The 21,517-nt window shown below is 43.7% G+C and overlaps 1 protein-coding gene across 12 annotated transcripts in view; it reads left to right on the top strand.

The window, feature by feature from the left end:
• LOC139052281 (uncharacterized) overlaps positions 1 to 21,517 on the top strand; it is a 42,616-nt gene that overhangs the window by 7,187 nt on the left and 13,912 nt on the right. For 4 of the 12 annotated variants that reach the window (XM_070529365.1, XM_070529364.1, XM_070529362.1 and 1 more), the window contains 3 exons: positions 6,109 to 6,170; positions 12,367 to 12,429; positions 12,721 to 12,843. In XM_070529365.1, the coding sequence (XP_070385466.1) occupies positions 6,109 to 6,170; positions 12,367 to 12,394 (90 nt within the window). In that variant the 3' untranslated portion in view covers positions 12,395 to 12,429; positions 12,721 to 12,843. Of the gene's footprint in view, positions 1 to 6,045; positions 6,171 to 7,491; positions 7,604 to 12,366; positions 12,430 to 12,720; positions 12,844 to 19,724; positions 20,885 to 21,517 lie in introns of those variants that run through there. The other 8 variants (XM_070529363.1, XM_070529360.1, XM_070529361.1 and 5 more) reach the window with 5 other exon arrangements.

Below are 21,517 nucleotides of genomic sequence, written 5' to 3'. Positions count from 1 at the left end.
AAATCTACCATGACGCAAGTAGAATTTCTGGCATCGAAGGTCGATGATCTAGAAAATAGAAGTGGGCGGAATAACCTAGTAATTTATGGATTAAGAGAGAGCTCTGCTGAAGATGTTAAAACACTTGAAGAAGAAGTGCGAGACGGTATATTTAGGAAGATCCTAGGAATAGAAGTTAACTCAATAGAACGAGTTCACAGAATCGGTACAAAGCAAAGCCAAAGGACACGCCCCGTTATTATCAGGCTATTCAACTTCGCTGAGAAAAACAAAATATTATCAAGCTGCTTCAAGCTGGAAAACACCCAGATTTCAATATCCGAAGATTTCTCAAAGAAAGTACGCGACACACTTGCTAAATTATGGCGTTCTGCAGTAAGTGACAAGGCGAAAGGGGCAAAGGTATCTCTGGCATTTGATAAACTAAAAATAAATGGCAAAACCTTCATATGGAATGAGTGTGAGGACAGAAGAAGTGAACTATCTAAACCGATAACTTCTGCACACGCTGGCTCAGCAGCTCGTGATTGCACGTGACAAAATGCGCGCAGTGTAGTCAATAAGTTCAGCCTACTTGAAAGCACAGTTGCAGCCCATCAACCACACGTTATAGTCATCACGGAAACCTGGCTTCACGAAAGCGTCCAGGATTCCGAAGTGTTTCCACCTTATCGGCTCATACGGAAAGACAGAGAATCGCGGGGGGGTGGGTGTTGCTGTCGCAATTAGATCTAACATAAAATTCACAGTTTTAAAAGCGTACCTGACCATGAAAGCGTATGGTGTAAACTTACATTTAATGGAAAAAGCATATTTCTGGGTGGCCTATATCGACCTCCGAATGCACCCCTTGTATACCTAGACGTTATGCACACTTACATTGCACAACACACTAATTCATGTTCCAATATTATCATCACAGGTGATTTCAATTTACCAGGAATCAATTGGTCTAATCTTTCGCACAACAGCTTTGACGCAAAAAGTGCTGAATCTCTATTGTTCATGTCATTTACCTTTTCTCTAGACCAGCTAGTTTCCGAACCGACTAGAATAGCTGGTCGGTCATGTTCTGTGCTTGATCTGATGTTCGTAAGCAGTCTATTTCAAAATAACACATTAAACGTTGAAAATAGCATTTCGGACCATAAAATGATTGTATTCTCCTGTCCAATTTTAGGAAACCGTGAACGCGTTAAGCCATCGATTGCTGTTATCAGGGATTACTCAAGAGCGGATGACAATGCTATCTCAGAATATTTAAACGCCTGCTTTCTGCAGTTTTCATTACTTCATGATGTAAATTAATTACGGTTACGTTTTAAGCGTATTGTGCACTTTTGTGAAGAAAACTACATTCCCTCCAGAAATAAACGAGTGAACAGAGAACATCCTTGCGTATCGCGTGAAATAATACATTTAAAACGAAAAATTAAAAGGAAGCGCAGAAAGAAAACCACACGTGACCTTCAAGATCTTGTACGCCTATTACAATATAAGATCCATATGGCCAAGGAGCATTTTTTCACTGTTACTCTGCCTTTTTACCTGACGAATAAACCACAAAAATTCTGGCGCTACCTATCGAGGGAGCGGCACACTGTATCGCAGATTACTGTTTCGAACGGGACAGTTCTTCAGCCTGACGTCATAGCAAGCAAATTTTATGAATTTTTTCAATCTGTATTTAACAGAACTACCTTTAACTGTCCCTCTCCACAGTATCAGTTCGAGAATCCAATGCCTGAAATAGATATCGACCAACAAGGAATTTTTCGACTCTTACAAAATCTGGATGTAAAGAAACCCTGTGGCCGTGATCTTATATCAAATGCATTTTTGCAAAAACATGCAGTTTGGACGTCAAGATACTTACACGTAATTTACAGGCGATCTTTGGAAACTTCAGTGATACCTGATGACTGGCGAAGGGCCAAAGTAATACCTGTGCACAAATCTGGCTCTATACTCGACGTAACTATAGACCTGTTTCATTAACATGTACATCCAGTAAATTGTTCGTACATATTATTTAAAAGGCCATAATATTGCACTTAATATTTTTAGATTAAGAGTGACGATTATTCTCTCAAAGAACAGTTTACACCCTTTCGAGTGCCCCTTCTGCCACACAACGATAATCGTCATCTGCCTTGATGCGTTTTTTTATTTAACGCTGCGAGCCCGGTAACGAACAGCACGCGCGTTATCAGCATGATAGCATTGCCTGTTACTTTCCTGTCGGGAATGCTATGTCATTCTGATAACGCGCATGCCGTTCGTTACTGAAAAGTACCGGGCTTGCCGCATTAAAGAAAGGAAATGTGGGCAAGCAGATGACAATTATCGTTGTATGGCAAAAGGGTGTAATTATGCTTAAGAGTGTATGCTAGCCACCATACCCTTAGTATAAACATATCTTCTCTGTAAAAAAAAAAGTAACACAGCGATTTTCGTCTGGCGACAACAACAACAAAAAAAGGTCGCTTCCAAAGATTGTGCGCAGCTATTAGCGGCGAGAATTAGGAGTGGCGCCCTCTCGCGAGTTACGTCACGGCCAGGACGCCGCTCGCTCTGGCTCGCTTGGTTGCCGCGCGCGCTCGTTCCTTTCGTGTATGCTTGGGGTATGGGTGGCTCGAGCCGTACGTATTGAAGAATACGTCGGCTTCTTTCAGCTGCCATACCTTAACCACAGTTTCTTCTTCAAAAGCGTGTGAGTCGAGAAACTTTGCGGCTTGGATATCGCAAGCTAAGCAGCGTTAAAGGGGTCTACTAGGTTTTGCAATGCATATATGCGCCGTGTCTATCGGTAAATTTTGACAAAAAAAGAATATCTGTAAATTCAACGCGCGAAGTTGTGTGTGATGCTTCGCTAAACACTTAACATTCCTTTAGTATTTAGCTATGCGAGGCATTGCATTTTACGTGGAAGAAAAATTTGGTAATTGGCGTCAACATGTTATCCGATGTTAGAAAGACACTGCCCAGTGAAGCTGTCATCATGATTCCTATTACTCTGGTGTGTTGTTCTATTCAAATATGCCCATTCATTAATGCGTAAAAAAATAGTTAGGCGCGTATTTCTTATGAAAAAGTTTGCTGCTACTTGCATCCCCCTCTGAAACAGGCCTCCAAAAAACAAATTGCTCATGGCTGCTAACACGACGGCGCGTCATGTAGAGTATTTACATAGTTAATTCACAAACACCATAGTAGCAATCACCTGAGAGAAAAGTTTCATTGTTAAGATCGAGAGCCACTCAATTGAAAGTGATGAAATGTTTCATAGTGGCCCTCAGTAGCCTTTATCGACAATATGGCACACCCCTGATCACGTAACGGTAGCAATCGACTGTCCGTATAGCGAGGCACACTATGATCGCGAAAGCCATCAGTTCACTACAACTTTGAATTAAAACCATAAAGCATTTTTTTACAGCGCCAACTGGAATGGCTAAAGTATTCTCGAGCTACTACACCGCAGCTTAGATTGCCTACAAAAGGAAAATTCAAGCACCTTCTGTCTCATGATGTCTCGATCCAGCGTTATTAAATTATACAAACGGATAACAATTCGCTTCGTCGGTACATAAAAGAGAACCTTGCAGGCTAAATTAAGTTTGCTCCAATCCAATCGCAAACATTCATAAAGAAAGCACCACAAGCCTTGCATATACTTTCACTTGATTTCTGACCCTCCACCGGGGGAATTTCGATATCTTGAATATGTCCCATACTACTAGTCATTGACGCTTCGACTTCTTTCTAGCTGCAGCTATGCGGTCCAGCAGGCATGCTTCACTAAAAAAATTGGGCCGAGTAGCCTGTGTCAGTTCGCCAAACAGATTCGTCATGTATATTCCTCAAGCAACAAGCACCAGTAAATTTCTCAAATGAGTTTGATTTGATTTGATTTATTAATTTCCATTTACACACACACATGTACAGAGGAGTGGTAAATGGAGGTGGATGAGGGAAAAAAGCCGCACAGACGCGGCTTGAGGTAACCTCACCCCCTTAGGTACAATATGGCTGCATGGGGTAACACATCAAGCGCCATATAAATTACATTTATATAGTCGCCATAAAACATTGCAGTTATACAATATATGAAAGAACAGTGAAATATTTCCACAATAACAATGCAAAACACACTGCGGCATTGAAATAAATAAATGATATACACTAGGTACCATAAACAAAAAAAGAGGAACATAACAAACATTATTAATCATTAACAAACGTGCTCTAAAGAGGTGAGTTGAACGTGTAGCACGGAAAAGGGAATATATATTGGTACATTCCTATTTGTACTATGTAAATAGCTGTAAGCCTTCATTAACTTTACTTCAAGTTTCCGCCGCTTATAAAAAATAAACACGTGAAGAACCGCCTAGTGTTGACAAGCAGGTAAAGAAGCAAGTGAGGCGTGTAGAATCTAAGCTCCAGTATTAGTTAAGTCCCCATGCTACTGCTGAGCGTTTCTGTGAGGAAATGCAAAAATTCGATATTATACCATGAACTACTCGTCGTGAGCAAACCTGTTTTAGCGGAATAAAATCAACGTGACTGCTGTAGAAGTCATATATAGCCAGCTTTGTGACATACTTGTTGCACCGCGGCAGGTATGGTATCATAACTGGATTCCTATAGGCTATGCTTTTGCGATTGTCTATCCGCGTATGAAAAACCCGCAACGGGCTGGTCTGCGTCGCTTCGGCTGGCACTGTAGCGCTGCCTTCGAGAGCTGCATTGTTGTCTAAGAAATTAGCTCTTTGAATAAATGTTCTCAAAGGAAGACGTCGTAAAAATATATTTGAGACGACCACCATAAGTATACAAGCAGAGAGAACGAGGGCGAACAAACGAAAACACCGCAGAAAGCGCCCGGACAACGCCCGAACTGTAGCAGACGACAGGCGCGAGTCCGTGCCCTGACGTCACGCGAGCGGCGCTCGTAGCGCCGCTCGTGTTCGTTCTTGGGGCTAATAGCCAAGCCGATCCACGCCTAAAACTTCCCAAAATGGCCGACGGCATCGTCGACATCGTTAATACACTCTAATCGTTCACTTGATTTTTCGCTGCATTGCAAATGCAAGCGGTTAATTTCGCCGAGTGAAATGTCTCGACACTTTTCAGCGCCCGTCTCGTGCTTCTGAATAGAGCTTGCGGTATTGGCGTGAACAGACAGGCAAGTGGACGTATTTATTCTGGTTATTGAACAGTTGCTTATCTCACCTCAATGCGAAATTCTTGACTGCGTTCTCGAGTTTTGTTTAACGGTAATGAGAAGGAGTTAGATAATGCACAGAGGCAAGGTTTTGTCTGGTCTTGCAGGAGTCTCAGGTGCTTTTTCCGCCGCGTACACTGTCGCAATCGTTACACGTCTGAGAAACCAGACTGGCGGCGCATAGGTAAAGCCGGCTGCCACTGCTAGCCACAGTCCCCTACCTTGTCGCTATAAAGAGGAAATTTGTACGTGTACTAAGTGTACGCAATGTTTCTTTGTTTAGTACGATTTGGCGGCGCCTCCAGCAGACAAAATGTGGATACCATACTGCTCCTTCGGTTCGGGCTCGGCAATGCCTCCGCGTGGCGGGCGCGTTTCAGAGGAAGCTTTAGCTCGGGTGTTCCAATCTAAATACATGTAAACGGAGTATTCGTTTTTCTCGGCAACCACTGCACCAAATTTGACGAGGTTCGTTACATTTAAAACAAATGCTTAGAATCTAGAATTTCTGCTGGGTACACAAAAGATTTAAGCGAAACAATTGATGCAAAGCGGGGCATGGTGCTTTCAGTGCCCAATTTTTTATAGAACATGTAGTTTTCCATTATAAAGGGAACTGTAATGCGATGTCTTTAAGTAGGGGTTGTCTTATATTCAGAGTCGACTTATGTTTCAATATGAACGGGAATGAAGTGTTACGCAAATCTTCTAACGAAATTTACCCCTGCTGTTTAGTTTCCATATTGTGCGTAGAAGAAACAGTGCGTGCACTTTCAGCTGCTCAGTTTATCTTCAATGCTGCTCTCATTTTGTAGAGTTCATCACATGTGCATGTGCAACACATTGGCGGAGGCAATACGAACTGCATTTCTCTCTAGCTGGACAAGTCGGAATGGCAATGCACCTTGGAGAACAAGACTCGAATTGTGAAAGTCTGGTGGTAAGTCTGAAGTAATATATTTTCATTTATATTTGGTGTTAACTTTCCAGCGCAAACTTTCTATCCTATCGAAGAAACATTTAGCCCCCTGTTTGGCCTGTTTTTTGAGGGCCTTACATCAGGCCCCCTAGCAAGTTTTATAGCGTCCTCGATCACCTTGCCCCGGGGTTGCGCTGAAACCAGAATGGTGCGCCTTGCACCGCCGTGGTGGCGCACTGCGGAGGGTCAACATCGAGGACAAAACTGCACCCATTGCAGGGTGCTTGCATGCAGCGCTATTTTGCCCCTGGCGCGCAAGACGTGCGCGAACGCGCGCGCGCGCACATTTTGTTGTTTGCAGGTGCTGAGCATCTGCGGCAAGCGCTCAAACCTTGTCAAACTGCATGCTCCGACATACCTGGTTGCAAGCAAACATCAATGGATCTTATAAATAATCCTGGCGACCCTTTCAACGAACCTGTCCACTTTCGGCCGCTCTTCACCACATTGTTTTTGGACGAGGTCGATAAGCATGCCGTCTTCGCTGTTCGAAGAACTTGAAAAAAGCTCATCGATTGCAGCAATTAGCAGCGCTTCCTTTCTCATTGCCGACATCTCCACTGGCTAACTCCGTCAACTCCATTGCAACCGCAGCTATCAGGCCAGAGCATCCGCAGCTATCGGGCCAGACCCCGGCGCACCGCCGATTTTCTCGGTGCGAGACGGGGCAATGGAAAACCGCTCCAACAGGGTGCGCTTCCGGTGATCGAGGATTAAAGTGCGCAGCAAGGCGCCCCGGTGCGAGTGATCGAGGACGCTATTAGTTTACACTGCAATTTAAAGCTTCTTGAGACCCGAATACAGCCACGGGACATAATTACTTTTCAAGCTGGTTATTATTGCCTACAGGCATGTTTCGAACATGAAAGATGTTTTTTTAATAACATAGTTTTAAATAACTGGCATCTTTTTTAAATATCACAGTCATACGTAGACAGGCTAAGAGCTGCATCTCCAAGTAAACATCTCATGCTCGCTATGGTAAAAACTGCATTTTATTGCCTGAACGCAGAGGTGAAGATGGAGTTATGTGTAGTAGACTGTTACTTGGCTGCTGCATCGTGGATTTTCATGCATTAATGAGGAATTCAAAACAGACTTCAAGGTTGCTTCCTGCTGTTTGTGACAATGCAGAGGTCTACATCAATTTAGTGTGAAATTTCTTGAAAGTAGATGAGAAGAATATGAGTGAACCACTTTCGACAGTTCCACATGCATTGGACTTCATATCCACGATGAATGTTTGGAGTAACGACTTCAGACTTCTGGCATTTCTTTACAGAAATAATCTTTTAAACTGGTTTATTATTAGAGGAGACAGCAGAAATTGAATGCCCTCTTACCACACCACCATGAGGTGAGCATGACTGCCAACAGAGAGACACTCTGCCTCGAGTAGCCTCCGCGAGAGACGTTCCTTCCTCGCCTTGTCACATACATGAGCCAAAGAACCACATCGGGTTCACGTGACTAGCACCACCCGCTTTTTTTTTTCTTATCCGGTTTTGTTGCATGGCACATTTTCCACCGTGGCATTGCGCATTCTGAATTGGGCGATTTACCTAAGTAATGCGTCATGGCGAGCGACACTTTTAAGACTATTTTATTTGTGTTGCCTTGACTCTGGCTGGGTGTGGCGCTTTCTCGAGAGGGAGGAAAGTGGTGTTTCATTTGAAATTTCAGCGGTCTGTGTGACATGCACAGATTTGTCATGAATACCCGTGTCATGTGCTGTAAACTTAAGAACAGCATTAAATACATTCTCTTAGTGGTGAATGCAACCCATACTTATCTTTTGCGCACAAAGAAAATGTGAACAGTGTACAGTGCTCCCACTTCTGCGTCAGTCTGATAAAAAGGCCAACAAAGAGTGATACTGCACTAAATCAAGTATCTTGAAATTGGGAGACATACTAGGGATGCTTCTGCAGCAGACATGATTGGCCAGAGAGGTTAACAATGTACAGCTGCTTGCAGTGACCAAATGCACAGCACCATCAGTTTTGTGCCATGCTATAGTTCTATCAAAACCGCCTAAAATTCTTGCAGCTTTTTAGGAAAGGATTAGTGGCACATAACACTGTGCCTATTTTTCCTGTTTTTTGAATGTATATTTTGCTCCCACGTAGCTGATGCGACTCAAAGGTTTATAGTCCTGAAAGCTTGTTTGCTTTGTTATGAATGTTACCAAAAACTTACGTGTGCAAGCTTACCCCTGCCCACACTAACGCAGACCCAGTGAGTTTATTTGGTATGGAAAGCTAAAACAATGTAGTGGCTGCACTATTGTTATGAATCTGTCGTAATGATAGATGTTGCTGATTTTATGAAGTGCTTGTTTTCATCACTCAGGATATCACCCAAAATGCTAGGAGGCAAAAAAAAATGTATATAATGTTCACAAGATATGGTTGAGTAGAGGCTGGGTGGTGGCAGCCGTTTGAGGGAACGAGCTCGCCTGCGGATCTTGCGACCACAAGAGGTTCAAGTAGATTTTATCGCATTAAAGTGCAACAAGTGACTAGAAAAAAAAAGCCTGGGCATGTCATCAAAAGATACCGTTGGGAACAAAAGTCTATGGATCTACACGCACCATGAAATACCCAAATTTCTTTTCTTACTTGCCATGTTGGCGTACACTGGTCCACAGTAAAGTTGCAGAATGGGGCGGGCCCTCCGTTTCATTCCTACTTGACAAAGTTGAGATTTCTTAATTCCACTCTTTTTAACTCCCCGGAATGCCAAGAGTTGTACTATTTCTCCAACTTTAAATGAAATTTTTACTATAGTTGTTTACTAGTTGTGCCTTTCAACAAAAAACTTATTTTTGAAGTTCTGACAACATTGCAGATAATGTTATGCTTCTTTAACGAGAACATATTCGCTCTGTGACCTTTTATTTTTGCAGTGCGTTGCTAGCTGTATAATCTCTCTCATATCTACTCTTTTTGACAGTACATGCATGTTACCTGCGCAAGTGTAATTCATGAATAAATAATGTGATTGCAGAATATATTCAGTAATGTTAATCTATAATGGCATCAATTGGGCAGATTTAGTTGGAATGGAACTGGCACAGTCCTGTAGTGCTAAACCTTCACTAGAATAAGACTGCAAAAACAGGTATCCTTGCCAATTACTCTAAACTAGACTAGGCCGAATTTTTTTACATTTATAAGTTTTTACTGAATACTGGCTCTTTCAGTATCTACCTATAGGTCGCTATCTCTGCCGTGGTACTTACCAACAAAATGGTATTCTACTTATTGTGAAATTCTGAAGTCCTGGAGACTGTTCCAATGACGAGCTTTAATTGCACTTAAACACTAACCTTTAGTTGCCAAGAATGATTCTATTTAGCAAGAACATGCTTGGACTATGACACAAGGATGGAGGCCAAAAAAGTTACTGCCATTCCACTGCTGTGAAGCGGGGTGCAAGCGAAGCTTGGGATCTGCTGCTCTTTGTAACGCCTCACGGCGAGAGCGGCACATCAACGTCGACCCCTTTCTCGAATGAGTTCCCGGTGGCATCAATCAAACATTGCCTGTTCTTTGGCCAAACGCACAACACGTGACCTGCTCCCACTGCCATTCCTTCAATGCAGCCTGCTCTTTGGCAGAACAGACCAAACGCGGCCTCCCCATCTGACTGCTGGGTCTGAACTGGTGTCAGGCGAGCAAACACGCGAACACACCCTTTCCCTCCTCTGGAGGAAGGGGACGCCCGTGATTGGCTCATGCCATGCGCTGCTTCTACTTACCCACCTTAAAGGCAGCGTTTGATGAACTGACGGTGGCTGAATCGGTTAGCGTGGTGGTCTCGCAATCCGGAGGTCGGTGGTTCAAATCCGCAGCCTGATAAGCAATTTCTATTTTTGTGCAGCTTGGGTTTTTTCGCGCGGTAACACCGACACCAGTGAGGCAATACAAGCTTCTGTTAAAAAGGTCGCAAGTGGTTGCATCTTATGCCCGTTCCTGTTGATGTGGACATTCAGTGTTATTTTTCACTGTCAGAAGTATCCTCGAAGAAAAAAGGGGAGGGGGTCAACACTACGGAGACAACGTCGACGTACATGGTAGTTGAAATAAATCGATGATTAAATGTAGATTAGTATGCTGTCATGTACGACGCACAAATTGTTAGATGGATCTGGCGAGCTTCAAGCTCACGTGTCAGCACTCTCACTGGCCTGTTGAGCATGTGCAGTGTCGGTAAGATTAGCATTTCCTCTCTTCATGGTGGATCCACACGACAGACGAAATCCATCTTTTTCGCGACGGACGGCGCATCACATGACTATGCGTCACGGATTTGTACCGTCCGCGCGTCGTCCGCGACCCCCACGGACGGAAAATGCCGTGCTATTTTTCGCATCCGGATTTTGGGAGTTGAACGCTGCGGATTTAGCCTAGCATGCTCTACAGTGTGGCAACAAGCGCGGCTTTGGGATCTTTCTGAAACAGCTTCATCACTGCTGACACCATTCATGTCTGTTCGCGAGCGTGCGACTCGCACAAGAGCGACTGAAATGAACCTGAGCGGACGAGGTAACTTTGTTCTTACATCTCGTGGAGCAGTTCGCCGCGTTGTGGGATATGACTCTCACCGATAACGCGGACACGAGAGCGTAACAAGACCTCTTTCGATGAAACAAGCACTCGTCATCATCCAATTCGGACAAAACGACAGCCATTGCGGCCAACCGTCGTTTCCTTTCGATTGCCATTTTCATTCAGAGTGAAAAACACGTATGACAAAGTCTGACAAAGTCTTTGTTACACCGATGGCGCCATCTAGAGTGAGTAGAAACAAGCAATCATAATAACTTACGTCCACTGAGATCCGCCCGGGCCGCCACAACATTGTCGACGCCATGTTCAGCCATACAGCCACTCTAAGCCTACACGCCGAGAATCTGAGTATCTCTTTCAGAAACGGTGCCCACTCATCACGAATGGATTGCTGTCGAAGCTTCTGGACACAAATTTAAACCAAATACAAGCTTGTTTGAAAATTACGGGTCACACAGTGGACGACGACGACTTCACAGGTTCGAGGCGGACGGCAGTCGCTTCGGGTGGTGCCGCCATGTTTATTTTTCCGGCGCGGTCGTCTGCTCAGTCTGTCCATCGTCTGGATGGGCGGCGGATTAAGCGTCTGCGGCACAGACTTGCGCGGAGCCGTCCGTCGTGTGGATACACCATCAGCGTTGACTGCTGCATTGTGGCGTGGTGGAGCACTGCCATTACGAATCCCCTCACAAACTATAAGCTACCAAGCTGCACTAAGACCAGTTTCACGTCTTTGCGCACTCAAGAATGACAGCACGCATGCATGCGCACTCAGATGTGCATACATACAAATTCTTGATTACATCTCTCATTGTATTGTTACACTAAGGTACGTTTTAATACTGGATAAAATTGCTGCTTAATTTGCACATCACATAGCATTAATTATAAAAAATTCAGCATGTGCATATTATAGCCGGCTATAAAGAAAAAAAAGTTACGGGGCTCCTTCCAACACATCATGCTATGTTTCGCAAGCTGTTCCAACAATGAAATAGAGATGATTACACAATGGTGGCCGCTTTTCTTAAGTTAGCTTCGCTGGAATACATCCGTGTTAGTGGCAAAGCATACGAATTCGGTTTCGTGTCGTGGTGAACTGTGCAAGCTATTTCCGGCCCATATTTCTTTTTAAAGAGTTGCACGCATTCACCATCATCATCATCCTATCTTAAAGTTCAATGCAGAACGAAGGCACCTTCCTGCAATTATCATTGTCTTGCACTAGCTGATGCGAACTTGTGCTTTCAAATTTCATCATCCTTGGCGAAGCTTCCCTTCCCTTGGCGCCCATTCTGCAACTCTAATGGTCCTCTGGTTATCTACCCTATGCATTACATGGCCTGCCCAGCTTCATTTCTTCCTCTTAATGTCTACTAGAATATCGACCATCCCCATTTGCTCTCTTATCCACACCGCTCTCTTCCTGTCTCTTAACATTTATCATTGCATTGCTCTTTGTACGGTCCTTAACGTGTTCTCGAGATTCTTCGTTAACCTCCAGGCTTATGTGCCATACTGCATGCTTAGAAGAACAACGTGTCTACCAAGTTGACATTTTCAAGTTCCCTGATTTTTTTCAGGTTTTCACCAAGTTTCATGTCAAGATGAGCTGACACCATGTCACCTGATGCTGTCACTCTCTGGTAAGCATGTTAAAAAATAAAAACAATGCAGTTTGAACAGTAAGGAGTAGTGTTTATTTTATTCAAAATAGAAAACTGAAACGAGGGGTTTGTAAAATGCACAACTACTAAAAATATCTTCGAAAGAAACCCGGTGCCCCTTTACTCTGTAAAGGCTGACCAGCGAAGCTGCGTATGTGGGCCCCTTAATGGTGAACTGCACCTCTGCTGCAGGTCAGCCTGGTATTGCACTACCTATGGGATTGGCCCATGTGTGGGGAGTGCTTAAAGCCTGCTTCATCTCCGCCGGAGGTTGGACTGGCATTTCACGACCTTCGGGATCAGCCCACATATGGGGAGTGCTTAATGCTTGCTTCACTTCTGCCTCGGGTTGGCCTGGTATTGCAATTTCTTCAGGATCGGCCCATCGTATGAAAAATTGTTAATCTATGCACGGATGTGGTCCGCCAGATCCTCGCAATAGACAGCTTCACTGTAAAAAAAAAAAGTGGTCTAGCTCAGGGCAAATAGTCGAACATATTAAAATGCGAATAAAAAGAGATGCATACAAAAGCAAATAGAGCTATTTGTATCAACTGATAGCAAGCTCATTGGTATTATGCCCGAACTTTGTCACATATCAGATTCTCCAAGCAACTGGAAAGTCAACCTCAACTGTCCTGAGATACTCTCAGACTGCACATAATGCCTCAGTGTTGCATTTCACTGCACTGTTTAAGGGGTTTATTTTGGTGTGGATGTGGGTAACCTGCATCTTAGTGTCAGCCAACACTTTGCTTTTTGAGCTCGAGCTCCTTCAAAGAGGCGGCGGCACAGTTCCTTTCCCAGTCATTCCTCAAAGCAATGGTTCTTCCTATTCTTGTCCTCGTTCCACTGCGTGTTATTTGAAGCATCCTTTTGATCAGTTGTACAGTCCAATTTTTCAGAGTCCCTAAGGGCCGCTACAATGTCCGAAAAAAATGAATGCATGTCTTTTACTGCCCTTAAGGGCCCAAATCGCCACAGGCACTTCCGAAAAAGCTCTGAAGGTCTGCCAGTACACTTATTAGGCATATAGGTGCTTGCACTGTGACAGGAGACGGCAAGTGCACGTATATGTGCTGCGTCCCATACAGTTCACCGCGTAGCATCACTGTGCTGAGGCAAAGCTGCCTTTCGAGGACCAGCAATATGCAACGCGCCGTGCTTTACGAGGATTGCAGAGGCAGAGTGGGTACCATTGCTGACAGCGGTGAATTCTTTCAATGAAAAAGACAGCACTGAATGGCAAGAACCGTAATAGCATACCTAGGCCTAGCGTTCCCGCCATGGTGATTACAGTGGATCTGCGTGTGAGAGTGTCAATTCAAGGTGGTGAGATAACACGGCGGTGTTGACTTTGATTAATGCCATTTCAAATCTGCTGTTGCAGATCAATGGTGAATATCTCGGCAACAGTGGGGACAAATTACTAGTGATTGAGGACCTTGACCAAAAAAGAGTTAGAGTGTGTTTGAAGATTAATATGCAGAAGACAATGTTCAAGAATTCACATCGCCAGTCAGCCTCTAGAGTCTGTACAGGAGTAATTTTACCTAGGTCAGTTGCTCGCAAGGGACCCTGATCATGAAAAGGCAATTTACTTAAGAATAAAAATGGGTTGATATGCATATGGCAGGCATTACCAAATTATGGCTGGGAGCTTACCACTGTCATTGAAAAAAAAATTAAATTATGGGGTTTTACGTGCCAAAACCACTTTCTGATTATGAGGCACGCCGTAGTGGAGGACTCTGGAAATTTCGACCACCTGGGGTTCTTTAACGTGCACCTAAATCTAAGTACACGGGTGTTTTCGCATTTCGCCCCCATCGAAATGCAGCCGCCGTGGCCGGGATTCGATCCCGCGACCTCGTGCTCAGCAGCCCAACACCATAGTCACTGAGCAACCACAGCGGGTGTCATTGAAAAGAAAAGTGTACAACTATTGCAATCTACTAGTGCTAACATATGAGGCACACATTAGAATCAGGTAAATACCATAATTAAACGTTGTGATATATGGTTCTTGCTTGAAAAGTTTCGTAGGGCAAGCATAAATGGGAGCTGTTGACACGCGATCACACGTGTTGAATGCATACATTGTTTCCTAAGCATCGCCGAGGTAGACGTGCTGCCACTAAAGGGGTCGCTATTGGGTTCACCATAGGGGTCAACAGCGAGTCACTGTTCCAAGTTCAAATTATCCTGCGAAGGCCCATTTTACGATCAAAATAAGAGATTCAGGACTGTAGAAATGTATGACTGCTGGCCAAGACCTTTGGCCAGGATTGAATTACCCGGAGTCGAATTAACAGAAGTCGACTGTACCATATATAAGGCAGTGGACTTCGCAGCGAGAATGTATCTCCTACTACACATAGCAGAATATTGGCATACTGCAGTGCTCAGTGGCTGCAGAACAGTAGACTTTGATCGCGGCTGAAAGTCCCAGCCGACACACGTGCATTTCTATAGGTCCAAACTTTAGTTATTTTGATACTAAAATAGGCCTTCACCCAATAATTCCAACTTGAGCAGTCGGCATGCATGCCGACCCCTACAGTGAACCCAATAAGCGACCCCTTTGATGACACACCTCAGAGGACAGTAGATGTGTTAAACAGACTTTATCTCCTGCAGGAAATGCCTATTTTCTGCCTGCCCAGGAGGAGCTCCAAACAGTAATCACAGATCAAAACGTCTGATTGTGTTATTTACCCATTTCTAATGTGCCATCTTTAACGAAACTTCCTTGGCGATTTTCGTATGCTTTACCGCATAACACGACTGTATTGCGGCGAAGCTCACTTTGGAAAATTGGTTGCAATGTGCAACACATTGGACCCTTGTCCATTTTTTTAAAATAGAAATTGTCTGCGCATTTGATTTCTCTTTCATTTTAGGGGCTTTTGTCCTTTCTATGCTAGTTTGCACTTTGGACACACAGACAGCGGGCGTGTGTTTCACTCTGGGGCATGTTAGAATCTGTACGTAAACCATGGCAAATAAATCGGTCATGCGTGTTGGCATTTCTTCTGCATCTTCTTAAATTTGACCCACCAAATAATTCATTCTGTTTCATCAGTCCCGTCAGTCGAATTAACGGAATGAAGTTAACTGCATTTTGCTTGCTGCTCAAAAGTATGAGCTTGAATAAAAAACATAACATTACAACACATAGGACATAAAGGAGACAAATGAAGTGCTGCAACATGTGCCAACTTGCCTAAGTTAGCACTATATAAGCTTGAACCCAGATGTGCCAGCTGCATTAAGATTGTGACAAAATGTAAAATCGCATGTGTTGGAGACTGAGTAGGTTGGCTTTCCTTCTTGAAAAAGTGTTGCAGAGTGCCTGTTAAGGATTCACTGATTAATGCTGTCAAACTGTCAACAAGGCTGCCAAAAATTATTCTTAATACAACCCTTTCATGGACACAACAAGGTAACAAATTGTTTTGTGTGTGAAGCATTAAGAGTATATTCGTGATCAAATATTGTTCTTAAAAAGTGACCTCAACGAGACAGCACACGACACCACACAAGATCTAACTCACCGTGTGAGCCCGGACTCCCTCTCGGCAGGATGGGCAAGCGAGCGCGATCCCCTCGTCACTTACAACGATCTCACCCAGCATTACAAGTTAGTCAAGAGAACCATGCTGCTACCACACAAAGCGCCCAATAAAGCACAAGAAGTCATGTACAGGTGGCTTCAGACGGGCACCTACCCATGCCCGGCCTTCCTGCACAAAATCTTTCCGGATGCGCACCCTCACAATGCGTGTCTCTACTGTAAGGATGTAGCTAGCCTTGATCACATGCTCTGGGCTTGCCCCCTGGTGCCGGGACCACCAAGGGGAGAGTGGGACCAAGCTCCACACAGCTCGGACCTTGAAGCACAGCTCTGGGTTGTCCATCGAGCCTGCGACGCGGCGGAGGGGCATGGCCTCTCTGTCCCGACGTGGGATTGGCCCGCTGCGCACCAATCGCATGTACCAACGGACCGCAAGAAATTTATTCATCCATCCATCATCAAAGCAGTTGTCAGAAAACATACTGCAGGGAACAGCTAAAACACTATGCATTTCTCATTATAGTGATATTATGTGTGCGTGAGTTTAATAAATAGATAACTTGTGTACGGCAAATTCAGATGCTAACTTCACCAAAGTCATAAAAGCACACAGCACTCTACTTAAAAGAAATCTGAGCATTTGGCCACTGTTGTGTCACCAATGTGCACTGTTATAGCCGTCTTCATTACCAAGCAGAAATACACCCAACAAACTATTTTTTGGGCATGCATGAGAATTTGGGTATCTTCGCAACACAGCCACGTACCTCATAGAGGCAATTAATTATAAGGACAGCTGAAATTTTGGATGCTCAAATGCTTTGCCTTCGTAGTGCGGAAAGCACAACCATTGTTGAGTGTTGTATAATGCCGGTTTTCAAGCGTCAATTTTGCTGCAATATAGCTTGCTACGAGAAGAAGCTTATGCAATGTATCGTGGTGAAGCATACCAGCAGTGGAAAGGGGCCATTGTAACATGGCATGATTTACATTTCTTTATTTACACACATACATACTCTCTTCTGCTACAGCACAAGCACCAAGAAGCCTAATAAGTGTTGTGGTTGGTTTACAAAATTAAGAAAAATTAAATTATGGGGTCTTGTGTGCCGAAACCACTTTTCTGATTATGAAGCATGCCGTAGTGTGGGACTCTGGAAATTTCGACCAACTGGGGTTTTTTAACGTGCACCTAAATCTAAGTGCATGAGTGTTTTCGCCTTTTACCCCACTGAAATGCGGCGGCTCTGACCGAGATTCGATCCTGCAACCTCGTGCTTAGCAGGCCAACACCACAGCCACTAAGCAACTAGGGCGGGTACAAAATTAAGTTCTTTGCCTATCCAAACAAAAATGTTTGCAACATGATATGCATGGTATACCGTCCTTGGGAAGGCAAGCTTAATTGGTTGCTGTTGGCTTTGTGTCTTGCTTCACTCTTGAGCAGCACTTACTGACTGCACAGTAATAACAAGCTCCACCAAATGGCTAGATTACTTCTGTACTACTCCAAGTGTCCCAAAATCTTTTGGAACACGAAGTAGAAAAAAAATTCTGCTCCTAAACTGCTCCAGAATGACAATTTTGTGCTTGAAATCCTAAACTGTCTTGACCACCACCACTGAGGGGTTGATCTTCAACATCACTTATGTACTTAAGATAAAATCTTGAGTAACAATTACTGGTTGTCTAAACATTTTGAAATGGTTTCACAGGTTCTAATTTAACACTTGTTATATGCACTTTTTAAAACATAACAGTGAATAACAATTTTGGTATCAATTTCGGTAACATATTTCAGTATTCTACAGTTGATTTGGAGGATTAGGCGCCATCACTGGTCTGCAATTATGGAAGTTTAGAGATAAAAAAGTGGGGGCAAGAATGTCTACGTTTTACACATTGTCGTTGTACAGAACAAAACCTATGCAAGTTGCTATAAAACTTATTTATATAGTATTTCAAATTACCCGAAGAGAGTATGTAAACAGCTGGGGTTTCATAGTTCTAGGTTCTTGTTATGTTTTCGACTAGCACCTCCCTTTAGATGGCAGTAAAAGGCATGCATTAATTTTTTTTTTGGACTGCCTGATTTTCTTAATGTTTTGTTTTTGCAGTCCTCAGGGAACCACCCCTTGCCGCCAAGAAAAAGCACCTTTGACTGTAGCAGTAATCAGTGATTCGCCTAATTGGCAAACAGTTCAGGATGCCAAACAGCCTCGAGACAGCTGTACCTCTGACAGAAGGCACTAATACACAGTGCAATGCACTGTTTCTGCACTTTATACTGTGGGATTCTCATCCCTTACTCTTGGGTCAAAGGGACGACAGTACAGTAGTGCAAACAATCACAAGGGAATTTATTGCACGTTTCATAGATCAATGCCTGCTAGCCAAGTTGCTATCCACAAAACATGCCAATGGGCGCGCGACAAATCGCGGAAGTCCAACTCACCGTGACCGGATAGCGAGCGAATATGTTTGCCCCTTGCTGGATCCCAACGCCTGGTTGTTCGTGTGCACGGTCACGCGAACGGTGGCTCTTTCACACAAGGCCTCACGAGATGGTCTTGCAGAAGCATGGATCGGTGCACGCGTGGCACGTCCGCGCTGCTTGCCCTCCCAAACCAAAGAGGAAGCGTGTTCTCCCTTGCGCCCCCAAGTAACCCTGCCGTGAGGCGGCGTTGGCAGTGCAACACTTGCGCCATCTCTCGCATGGCCTGGGGCCCGCGGCGAAGCCGCAATGCAGGAGACGGAAGCTATACAGGAAAAACAACAGGGGACGTGCGACAGTCGCGCATCCCCACAAGACAAATGTGATAAGAGCTGTATTATGTGACCTATCATAACTGCGTGGTACCAATACAGACAGGATATGCAGGGCATGTAGCGATGAGGACAGTAGCAATGGAATGATATCACCAGTGTACAGAGCGATGAATTCATTCTTGCTCTGTTACTGATAATCGAGAACTGCATCAATTAAAAAATGTGAGAAAAATCATGTGTGAAGGAATACTACTCATCAAATCTATTGCAATTATTCTCAGACAGCATTCCCTCTTTTTTGCTTTTATTATTAGTGCATTTATATAGTACTGCTCACCTGCTGTTCCATGTGTTCCATCGACACATACACGATCAGTTCCAAGCCTCTTGAAAAGCTCCTGTTGTGGTATGGTCATGATGACTAGCATAAAATCTGTCATCCAAAAGGTCCTCATTTTTTTTCTCTAAAGGAATGTCACTTTTTGGTGTTTAAAGAAGAGCAATGGGTTCTCCTTTTCACTATGCATCCTCTCAACCCAGAGTTGCACGCTCACATAGTCATTATCATGCAGCCGCTCGGTCTTTGAGACTCTGGCATCCCTCATTATGTTGCGGAGACCCTGCTTGCTTAACAGGTTAATGCGGTGCAATGTCTCAACCACATTGGACTGCACATTATCCAGTACTGCATCAATGAACACGCCTTCTCGCAGCTTGTCTTGACAGAGTAGAGAAAAAGTGTATATTAGTTGAAGCATAAGTAACTATTACCGAGCACGCAAGGAAGTGAAATGGGCACTGATGAACATTTTTAATATCATTATTTAGAATTCCTTTAATTGAATAATGAGTTACATTGCCTTACAAAAACCTTTTGCAATGGTGTGTGTTAAATAGTTCAAGCTGTCGCAATTTTTGTTCTTTTTAGGTCAGTTCTTTGCAAGGACATGGTGCTATGCAGCCTTCAGCTGCTGAAGAGGCAAGATTACATATTTAAGTGTTTCAATGTTTGGTGTCATTGATAAACCGTCATAGGGATTATCTGCACCAGTGCTATCAGGTACGTAAGTGAAGAAATTTATTGTGTGTACCAAGTTTACAGCTAGGCTGCCAATTTCATCCTTCACTGTTGGTAACCTTGTCCGCACAAAAGACATTACTGAAGCATTGTGAAAGCATTGCACTGGACTGGACATGTGAAGATTGTGGTTCATATCCTACCCAGGGCAAAAATGTCTTCCACTTTTATTTCCTTTACTAAATATTGCCATTATTTACAATTTCTATCCTTCAGTTAGAACTTCATTTTCCAATTACATTCCACAGCAGAAGTTATTGCCACTTCCATAGTGGCATGCCACCATAGAAGGGCAAAACAGAGTCGGCAATCGAAAACGTGCAGCATTTCCAGATTAACTTAAATATAAACATCACTGTTACTGACTGCATTGATGGACATAATTTGATTAATGTCAATATAAAAATTTTCAATTAAAGCTTTCAGCAATTATTTATAGAGTTGATTTATCAGTCACTCATCCATATTTACGGAGCAGACACACCTGTGAACGTATGCTTTGAAGGCTATGCAGTCATGTGGGTTTTTGAGTTAAAGGTATTATTTCAGTCAAGTAGAGTACTGACTGGACACTTGAAGCTGTTTTACGAGTTCATGTCTAATACCCAGGGTGTCTACCAAGTTGACATTTCCAAATTCCCTGAGTTTTCCAGGTTTTCCCCGAGTGCCATAGCAAATTTCCCTGAGTGATGCAGAACTATGTTTTATATCAACACGGGCTGAAACCATATCACCTGATGCTGTCACTCTCTAGTAAGCACATGAAAAAAAAAGCAACTTAATCCAATTTGAATACTAAGGAGCAGTGTTTATGTTATTCAAAAAGAGAATAGACGGCAGGGGTTATTAAAATGCACAGCAAATAAAGTGTCTTCGAAAACAATTGCAAATAGGGTCGGACATTATCAAATACGAATAAAAAGGAGATGCATACAAAGGCAAATATTTTCTAATATGAGCTATTTCTATCAACTGATAGCAACCTCTGTGGCATGAGGCCTGAACTCTCACAATTGAGATTCTGTCTCAACAGCTCGTAAGTCAACCTCAACAGTCCTTACATACTCTCAGCCCGCGCACAACGCCCGAGTGTTGTGTTGCACTGCTTCAAAGAGTGTATTTTGGTTTGGATGAGAGACACCTGCATCTCGGCATGAGCCAAAACTTTACTTTTTGAGCTCGAGCTCTTTCAAAACGGCGGCAGCAAGCTTCCTTTCTCGTTTATTCCTCAATGCGTAGGTCACTTCTGTTCTTGTCCGCCCCAAGGACCATTTGAAGCATCTTAATCAGTTGCACAGTCCACGACCGATTTTTCGAGCTCCCTAGGGGCTGCGAAAACGTCCGAAAAATCGGCCAGTTGGAAAAAAATAAATGCATGTCATTTACTGCCCTTAGGGGCTCAAACCGCCACAGGCACGTTCGAAAACACTCTGAAGGCCTGTCGGTACACATATTAGGCATACCTGTGCTCGTACTGTGACAGGAAATGCCAGGTGCCCGCGTGCGTAATTAAGATATACATACTGTATTGCGTGGCAATAGCCCCTTCCCACGCTTGTTATGCTTCACTGCAATACTTTTCCGTAAGCTTTACCGAGTAACATTTCTGTACAGAGGCGAAGCTGACTTTCACGAACCGGCAT

This window comes from Dermacentor albipictus, unplaced genomic scaffold (genome assembly GCF_038994185.2).
Source record: "Dermacentor albipictus isolate Rhodes 1998 colony unplaced genomic scaffold, USDA_Dalb.pri_finalv2 scaffold_21, whole genome shotgun sequence".
In the NCBI taxonomy this organism is placed as follows: Eukaryota; Metazoa; Arthropoda; class Arachnida; order Ixodida; family Ixodidae; genus Dermacentor; species Dermacentor albipictus.
This window is presented reverse-complemented; position numbering and strand designations above follow the sequence as displayed.